At 43.9% G+C, this 9,848-nt stretch overlaps 1 protein-coding gene across 1 annotated transcript; it reads left to right on the top strand.

Moving 5' to 3' along the window:
* The first annotated feature begins 2,399 nt into the window (after positions 1–2,399).
* On the top strand, positions 2,400–9,848 carry RIT1 (Ras like without CAAX 1). The gene is made up of 3 exons (XM_017862121.1): positions 2,400–2,801; positions 3,030–3,221; positions 7,038–9,848. The coding sequence occupies exons 2-3, from the start codon at positions 3,045–3,047 to the stop codon at positions 7,266–7,268; spliced, it is 408 nt and encodes a 135-aa protein (XP_017717610.1). The 5' UTR covers positions 2,400–2,801; positions 3,030–3,044; the 3' UTR covers positions 7,269–9,848.

The following is a 9,848-nucleotide window of genomic DNA, read 5'->3' as shown; positions in this document are numbered from 1 at the left end:
TTGGCTCCCTGCAAACTCCCCCTCCCGGGTTCATGCCATTCTCCTGCCTCAGCCTCCCAAGTAGCTGGAACTACAGGTGCCCACCACCACACCCAGCTAATTTTTTATAGTTTTAGTAGAGACGGGATTTCACCGTGTTAGCCAGGATGGTCTCTATCTCCTGACATCGTGATCCGCCCGCCTTGGCCTTCCAAAGTGCTGGGATTACAGGCGTGAGCCACCGCGCCTGGCCGCATCTTTTCTTTCTTTAAAGTAAAACTCAAATACTCGTCTCCTGTAAGAGTTATCTGTTTTAATTTTCCCCAGTTAACTACTCTCCTGGCAAAATTATCTAATTCAACAGCAAATAGTTATGTCTCCTGAATTTCCGTTATGTGCCAAGCACTGCTTACCCTCAGAGTACAGTGGTGATCAAAAAGATGAGGTTTCTGTTCTTGAGTTTATAATTTAGTGCATTTGGTTTCAAACTCTGACTGTAAACTCAGAAAGACTTTGCATTGTAACTGGTAGAGATATAAAAGCATATGAGGCTGAGCACAGAGGCTCATGCCTGTAATCCTGAACCTGTAATCCTGAGCCTGTAATCCTGTAATCGAAGCACTTTGGGAGGCCAAGGCACCTGAGGTCAGGAGTTCGAGACCAACCTGGCCAACATGGTAAAACCCCGTTTCTACTAAAAATACAAAAATTAGCTGGGCGTGTTAATGCTGCTGTAATCCCAGCTACTCAGGAAGCTGAAGTGGGAGAATTCTTTGAATCCAGGAGGCAGAGGTTGCAATGAGCCAAGATTGCACCACTGTACTCCAGCCTAAGCGACAGAGTGAGACTTTGCCTCAAAAAAAAAAAGTATATGAATGTGTGCATATGTATATGTAAATTATATACACAAGCACATGTGTATGTGTAACTAAAATATTATGAAACTTTACCTCACTACATCTGGTGCACTCTGATATTTTCTTGAGACAAGGTCTTACTCTGTTTCCCAGGCTGGAGTGCAGTGTTGTGATCTTGGCTCACTGCAGCCTAGACCTTCTGGGTTCAAGTGATCCTCCCACCTCACCCTACCAAATACCTGGGACTACAGGCATATGCCAGTACACCCAGCTAATATTTTTGGTTTTTTAGTAGAGATGAAGTCTCGCTCTGTTGCCCAGGCTCATCTCAAACTCCTGAGCTCAAGTGTTCCTCCCACCTCGATCTCCCAAAGCACTGAGATTCCAGGTGTGAGAGCCACTGTACCTCACCCACTCTGATATTTTCTTTCTATTTTTTTTTTTTTGAGATGGAGAGTTTCGCTCCTGTTGCCCTGGCTGGAGTCCAGTGGCGCAAGCTTGGCTCACTGCAACCTCCGCCTCCCAGTTCAAGCGATTCTCCTGCCTTAGCCTCCCAAGTAGCTGGGATTACAGGTGCCCGTGACCAAATCCAGATAATTTTTCTATTTTTAGTAGAGATGGGTTTTCACCACATTGGCCAGGCTGGTCTTGAACTCCTGACCTCAGGTGATCCACCCGCCTCAGCCTCCCAAAGTGCTGCGATTACAGGTGTGAATGACTGCGCCCAACCTGGTATTTTCTGTTTTTATTTAGGTTTCTGCTTGTTTATTTTAATGCCGGTCCCTACCCATTAAGTAGATTTCACAACTCACTAAATCCTAATGAATAATTGAGAAGCATTGATTTAATGAGCTCTTCTTGAGGACGAGTCTGAAGCAGGAATTCAAGAAAAAATGTTAAAAGGAAATACATTGAGATGTAAGCAGCCAGTTGTTAAGTGAATGAAATATTGAGTGTGTTTTTTCGTCTTTTTAGTTTTTCTATATTTCCAAGGTTACTTTAGTAATTATGCAGCATAAAGAAATTTGCTTTCAGAAAAGAGAAATTATGGGCCGGGCGCAGTGGCTCACGCCTGTAATCCCAGCGCTTTGGAAGGCCGAGGCGGGCAGATCATGAGGTCAGGAGATGGAGACCATCCTGGCTAACACGGTGAAACCCCGTCTCTACTAAAAAGTACAGAAAACTAGCCGGGCGTGGTGGTGGGCGCCTGTAGTCCCAGCTACTCGGGAGGCTGAGGCAGGAGAATGGCGTGAACCCAGGAGGCGGAGCTTGCAGTGAACTGAGATCTGGCCACTGCACTCCAGCCTGGGCGGCAGAGCGAGACTTGTCTCAAAAATTAGCCAAACATGGTGGTCACACGCCTGTAGTTCCAGCTACTTGGGAGGCCGAGGTGGGAGAATCACTGGAGCCTGAGAAGAAGTCAAGGCTACAGTGAACTGAGATCGCACCACTGCACTCCAGCCTGGGTGACAGTGAGACCCTGTCTCAAGAAAAAAAAAAAAAATGTGCTCTTGCTGTGTTGCCCAGGCTGGTCTTGAACTCCTGGGCTCAAGAAATACTCCTGTCTCAGCCTCCCAAGTACCTGGGACTATAGGCAGTCACCACTGTGTCCAGCTGGCCTGAGAAAGACATCTTCTCAGAATCCTTTTTTAGCTTAGAATTGTAGGCGAAATCTTCAGCTATGAATAAACTACATCATCACCTATGTGGAAAAGAAAAAACTTCAGTTGAAGTCTCAGTTTATGTATCTCAGTGGATTTAGCATGCTTCCTGAGCAAATGTGGGCATTTAACGAATTTGGATGCAATGTACTACTCTGTAAGATGAGTTTTAAATAGGCATTTCTTCCTGCATTTATGACTTTATAGTACACCTTTCTTCCCTCCTGTAGAGGATGCTTATAAGATCAGGATCCGTATTGATGATGAGCCTGCCAATCTGGACATTTTGGATACAGCTGGACAGGTATTAAATCCGAGAATGTTATGAGTAAAGGCTCTTTTACTCTAGTAAAGGGGAGGGGAAGGCCTATGCAGAGAAGATCACTAGTTTATCTCTCTTAATTTTTCATGCACTCTGACTCAGGATAGCAGGTAATGGACATGCATTTTCTTTAATCTGAAAGAAATAGCTAATTGTGTGTGTAGTAGCACTAGAATGCGTCAATACATGATGATCCTTGTTTTCCTCTAGGCAGAGTTTACAGCCATGCGGGACCAGTATATGAGGGCAGGAGAAGGATTTATCATCTGTTACTCTATCACGGATCGTCGAAGTTTCCATGAAGTTCGTGAGTTTAAACAGCTTATTTATCGAGTTCGACGTACTGATGATACACCTGTGGTTCTTGTGGGAAACAAGTCAGACCTCAAACAGCTAAGACAGGTGAGGATAGAGAAGAAACTACTGTCTGTAATCTTATACAATCAGTCATTTTTGTTTCTTGGCTTACAGATTCTTGACTTGGCTTACAGATTTTTTTGCCTTAAAATAGAAAATCAGGCTGGGTGAGGTGGCTCACGCCAGCACTTTGTGGGGCCAACGTGGGCAGATTGCTTAAGGTCAGGAGTTTGAGACCAGCCTGAGCAACATGGCGAAACCCCATCTCTACAAAAAATACTAAAAAACATAGCTGGGCGTAGTGGTGCATGCACATGTGGTCCCAGCTAGTTGGGAGGCTGAGGTGGGAGGATCCCTTGACCTGAGGTGGTGGAGGTTGCAGTGAGGTTGGGGCTACAGCTCACTGCAGACTCTACCTTCCTGCTCAAGTGATCTTCCCAATTCAGCTTTGAGGGTAGCTGGGACCATAGGTGTGTGCACTACTCACTGCTAATTGTTTTTACTTTTTGTGGAGACAGGCTCTCACTATGTTGCCCAGGCTGATCTTAAACACCTGGACTCAAGTGATCCTCCTGCCTTGGCCTCCCAAAGTGTTGGGATTACAAGTATGAGCCACCACACCTGGCTGGAAGTAGTTTGATAGTTGTCAAATTCATAATGCTTCTCTGTTAATCTCCATTGGAAAAAATTCTTAGGGATTTGTATATAACATGTTCATTGCAAGGATATATGGTAGCAGAAACAGTCTAACCATCCAAAAGTAGAAATTATGGCATATCCATAACTAGATGTATCAATTATGGGCTCCTAATAGTTTTCAGTATTTTAGTGTAAGCGTATATCTCTTTCCCTTCCTTTGTATTTCTTTTCTTTTCTTTTCTTTTTTTTTGAGACAGAGTCTCACTCTGTTGACCAGGCTGGAGTGCAGTGGCGCAATCTCGGCTCACTGCAACCTCCTCCTCCTCCTCCTGGGTTCAAGCGAGTCTTCTGCCTTAGCCTCCTTAGTAGCTGGGATTACAGGTGCATGCCACCATGCCCGGCTAATTTTTGTATTTTTAAGTAGAGACAGGGTTTCACCATGTTGGTCAGGCTGGTCTCAAACTCCTGACCTCATGATCTGCCCACCTCGGTCTCCCAAAGTGCTGGGATTACAGGTGTGAGCCACTGTCCCCAGCTTTCTTTTCTTTCTTTTTTTTTTTATTTTTTATTTTAATTTTGTTGTTTTGAAACGGAGTCTCACTCTGTCGCCCAGGCTGGAGTGCAGTGGCGCAATCTAGGCTCACTGCAGCCTCTCTGACTCCCGAGTTCAAGTGATTCTCCTGCTTCAGCCTCCTGAGTAGCTAGGATTACATGTACCCTGCCACCACATCCAGCTAATTTTTGTATTTTGGTAGAGATGGGGTTTCACCATGTTGGCCAGGCTGGTCTTGAAATCCTAACATTAGGTGATCCACCCACCTTGGCCTCCCAAAGTGCAGGGATTATAGATGTGAGCCACCGTGCCCAGTGTTTTTTTGTTTTGTTTTGTTTTGTTTTTTAGACAGAGTTTCACTCTTATCACCCAGGCTGAAGTGCAGTGGCATGATGTTGGCTCACTGCAACCTCTGCTTCCTGGGTTCAAGCGATTCTCCTGCCTCAGCCTCCCAAGTAGCTGGGATTGCAGGCACCTGCCACCACACCCAGCTAATTTTTCTATTTTAGTAGAGATAGGGTTTCACCATGTTGGCCAGACTGGTCTCGAACTCCTGACCTCAGGTCGTCTGCCTGCCTGCCTCAGCCTCCCAAAGTGCTGGGATTACAAGCGTGAGTGACCACACCCAACTTTTTTTTTTCTTGAGACAGGGTCTTGCTCTGTCACTGAGGCTGGAGTGCAGTGGCGCAAACACAGCTCACTGCAGCGTTGCCTTGATCTCCTGGGCTCAAGCAATCCTTTTACCTCAGCGTCCTGAGTAGCTGGGACCACAGGTGTATACCACCACATCCAACTAATTGCTTTTTCTTTTTTTTTTTTGAGACGGAGTCTGGTTCTGTCGCCCAGGCTGGAGTGCAGTGGTGCAATCTCAGCTCACGGTAACCTCCGCCTCCCAGGTTTAAGTGATTCTCCTGCCTCAGCCTCACGAGTAACTGGGATTACAGGTGCCCAACACCATGCCCAGCTAATTTTCTTTTTAGTGGAGACAGGGTTTTGCCATGTTGACCAGGCTGGTCTCGAACCCCAGACCTCAAGTGATCTACCTGCCTCAGTCTCCCAAAGTGTTGGGATTACAGGTGTGAGCCACTGCACCCAGCCCCAGCTAAATTTTTAAAAATTTTGTAGAAATAGGGTCTCAGCCGGGTGCGGTGGCTCAAGCCTGTAATCCCAGCACTTTGGGAGGCCGAGACGGGCGGATCACGAGGTCAGGAGATTGAGACCATCCTGGCTAACACAGTGAAACCCCGTCTCTACTAAAAAATACAGAAAACTAGCCAGGCGAGGTGGCGGGCGCCTGTAGTTCCAGCTACTTGGGAGGCTGAGGCAGGAGAATGGCGTAAACCCGGGAGGCGGAGCTTGCAGTGAGCTGAAATAGGGTCTCACCATATTGTCCAGGTTGGTCTCAAGCTCCTGGGCTCAAGCAATCCTCCCACCTCAGCCTCCCAAAGTTCTGGAATTACAGGTGGGAGCCACCAAGTCCAGCCTATTTATCTTTCTTAAAATAAAAAGTATGGGGAAAATTAAGATTGTGTGTTTGATATCTATAACTATTCCCTGTTCCAAAAGTATCTTAAAATAGACTATACTTTGGGAGGCCGAGACGGGCGGATCATGAGGTCAGGAGATCGAGACCATCCTGGTTAACACGGTGAAACCCCGTCTCTACTAAAAAATACAAAAAACTAGCCAGGCGAGGTGGCGGGCGCCTGTAGTCACAGCTACTCAGGAGGCTGAGGCAGAAGAATGGTGTAAACCCGGGAGGTGGAGCTTGCAGTGAGCTGAGATCGCACCATTGCACTCCAGCCTGGGTGACAGAGCGAGACTCCGTCTCAAAAAAAAAAAAAAAATAGACTAGAGATCAGGCGCAGTGGCCCATGCCTGTAATCCCAGTACTTTGGGAGGCCGAGGTGGGCAGATCACTTGAGGTCAGGAGTTCGCGACCAGCCTGACCAACATGGAGAAACCCCATCTCTACTAAAAATACAAAATTAGCCAGGTGTGGTGGCGCATGCCTGTAATCTCAGCTACTTAGGAGGCTGAGGCAGGAGAATTGCTTGAAGCCAGGAGGCCAAGGTTGCGGTGAGCCACAATCACGCCATTGCACTCCAATCTGGGCAACAAGAACGAAACTCCATCTCAAAAAAAAAAAAGAAAAAAAAGCCAGGCGTGGTGGCTCATGCCTGTAATCCCAGCACTTTGGGAGGCTGAGGCGGGCAGATCACGAGGTCAGGAGATCGAGACCATCCTGGCTAACACGGTGAAACCCCATCTCTACTAAAATGCAAAAAATTAGCTGGGCATGGTGGTGGGCGCCTGTAGTCCCAGCTACTTGGGAGGCTGAGGCAGGAGAATGGCGTGAACCCGGGAGGCGGAGCTTGCAGTGAGCCGAGATTGCGCCACTGCACTCCAGCCTGAGTGACTGATTGAGACTCCGTCTCAAAAAAAAACCAAAAAAAAAAAAAAAAAGTAGACTAGAAATAGAATCTTATCATTTAAAGGCAGAAGAAGAAACCTTAGAAGTAATCTTGCCTCCTGAAATTGCAAAAATTAGTGCCATATGCTTGAACACCTCCAGAGTTGAGAAGCTTTCTTTGTGTTAAGGTGGTGGTGCATTCAGGTTTTGGACAATTTGTTTTCATCATTACTTTTCTCACATTTTGCCTTTAAAGGTCACCAAGGAAGAAGGATTGGCCTTGGCCCGAGAATTCAGCTGTCCCTTTTTTGAGACGTCTGCTGCATACCGCTACTATATTGATGATGTTTTCCATGCCCTTGTACGGGAGATACGTAGGAAAGAAAAGGAGGCAGTACTGGCCATGGAAAAAAAATCTAAGCCCAAAAACAGTGTATGGAAGAGGCTAAAATCACCATTCCGGAAGAAGAAAGATTCAGTAACTTGAAGAGAAGATGGGAAGTGTTTATCTGTGAACTGCGGTGCTGTATCAAAGCAGTCCAGTAACCTGCAGTACTGAGCATGGTGCTTGCTCTTTCTCCTAACTGATAAGAGGGACATGCCTACTAGGAGTTTTTAGTGATGTGGTATTTGAAGTATTGTCTCTTAGTTAAGTATGATTTATTAACCCAGTGGAGCACTGTCTGCTTTTAAATCGTCACATTAGAATTTGATCTACCAATGTTTTGGGTTCTGTTGCGCTGATATTAATTAATGTAAATTTGTTTATACCCAGGAGAATATGTATACCATGTGTGTTTGACTAAGTTCACAAGGGAAGTTTTTGGCTCTGCACTCCACATTATCCTTCAATTTCAATTTCCTGGGACTATCCCAGAGAAAGACCTCAGTCTCTTCTATTCACACTATGCTTCCTAGAGACTGAACAAAAATCATGTAGGGAAATTCGAGCTAATGAGATCAATGCCAGATTTCAGCAGATACCTGTGGGGCTGACACCTGTTGCAGACTATGGAGTGGTGAGATTTGGGAAAGTTGGGCTATATGTTTGCAGGGACTTAAAAAGGTAGGTTCAGAACAATATTCTCAGTACAAGCTTGGCTTTTCTAAGAAGTACACGTTTGGCCCACATGCACCGGGATGAGTGAGAACAGCCAGAAGCATATAAAATGTGATGAAGGTTTCTCCCAGGAACCTTATTTTACGCTTCATTTCAGGGTTTTCTTTTTTTACCTTCAAAGGTAGACATTTTGGAAATCATAACTGTATTACTAAATGTGTTTAATCAAAATTCATAGTTGGATCAGCCATTGCCTTGTACAGGTTTATTTTTTCCCCATAGATGCACACGCCAACACATTTATATTAATTGCTTCCTCCTACGTTGTGCTCTGTAAAAGAACTACAGCTGGCAAGATGTGTTTTTGGCTCTTCATCACTGACTGCATTTTCCATACAGAAGAGACATCAGGGATTTGGGTAAAATTGTGTGTGTGCCTCCTTTACGTGGACAATCACTAGACTCAGTGCTCTGAGAAAATGCTACTTCTGTTTAATAGGTCAGTCTTAAAGCTTTAAAGTTCACATAGGTGGAGTTTCTCATCTGAAGATTTCCTTACAAGGACTTTGCTAAGTTCACCTCAGGGTTGTCTGAGCCTTGACTAAGTTTATTCTAAGGGAATACCACTTTGCTCCCTGTGCATAGTTTAGGAACTGTAGTCCGAGGAAGAAACAGTTAAATATTGGTAGTGAGTTCTCTGTTTTAAGATCAGGACTGTTTTGATATCTGACCTTGTTATATGTGGTGAGTAAATGCAAAAATGCTGAGTAATGCATCATATATTGAATATTAAATGTCACTGAAGCAATGTTTGTGTCTACTAGAAAAAACAGATGACTTGTGTAGCACCTCTTTATAAGCACACAGCTCATCTTAATATTTTCCATTTTTATTAGAGTAAGTTGGACAGAGTTGTGTTTTTCTTTATAAACTAATGATAAATATTCTAGATTTTTTTAAAAGTGACTGTTAGAACTATTTTAGCTCTGAGTAGTGGTCCCTTTTAAACTCCTGGAAACATTTTGTTACCAAATAAATCATGTTTTATGGTACTCAGCCATCCAAAAGTGAAAGACCTAGAATTTGATTCTGTGCAGGACACAAATCTCACAGGAACTATAGCACTTTGGAAAAGCATCAAAGTAGAAAAGAAATACAGTGCAATTCTATTATGAGAATGTTTTACATTTAAGCTGGTTTAGCACCTTTTAAGTTTAAAGCCCATAGCTTCTTATTACTAGTGACCTGGAGAAGGAATTATTAGCATTAAGCAATATATATATATGTATATATATGTTTTGTTTGTTTGTTTTTTCTTTTTTTTAATGAGATGAGGTTTCACTATGTTGCCCAGGGTGATCTCGAACTCCTAGGCTCAAGCAATCCTCCCAATATGCTGGGATTACAGGCATGAGCCACCACCTGGCCCAAGCAAGAAGTTGACACTATATAATTATTTAAGGTAGTCCAGGCAGTAGAAAACATTGCCAGAAGGATAGAAAGGAATTTGGATTATATATAAGGAAAATAACAAATTGGTGTTTTTAAGACTATCACTGTCATATGTTAGATCCTTGTATTAGTCCATCCATTAATATTAGTTCTATTTGCGGTGCTAGGTAGTTTGACAGGTATGATATGCGTAAGTCATAGCTCTATTCTTAGTGTCATAAAGTGTAGCTAATTTATAAGCTCTAAGTAATCAGCTTTATCCAATTTGAGGGCATTAAAATTACTGCCTAGAACTTTGAAAAGAGAAAAATTCAGGGATAAGTTGAAAGGCACTGGAACTGTTTCTGCCCATACCAGACCAGTAAATTATAAGATCCAGATGTTAGTGTCTAGAATTAGCTCTTTAGAATTCAGAGGGGACATATGTTTTGACTTTGTCGTATATTAGGAAGAATTGGTCTACTGTGATGTTTGGGGAGGAGGAGGGGGAAATTTTTTTTAATGCACTTGTATATGAAGACAGTTTGTATGATATAATACAAAACTTTTAAACAA

Source organism: Rhinopithecus bieti, unplaced genomic scaffold (assembly GCF_001698545.2).
Source record: "Rhinopithecus bieti isolate Rb0 unplaced genomic scaffold, ASM169854v2 scaffold_64010, whole genome shotgun sequence".
Classification (NCBI taxonomy): Eukaryota; Metazoa; Chordata; class Mammalia; order Primates; family Cercopithecidae; genus Rhinopithecus; species Rhinopithecus bieti.
This window is presented reverse-complemented; position numbering and strand designations above follow the sequence as displayed.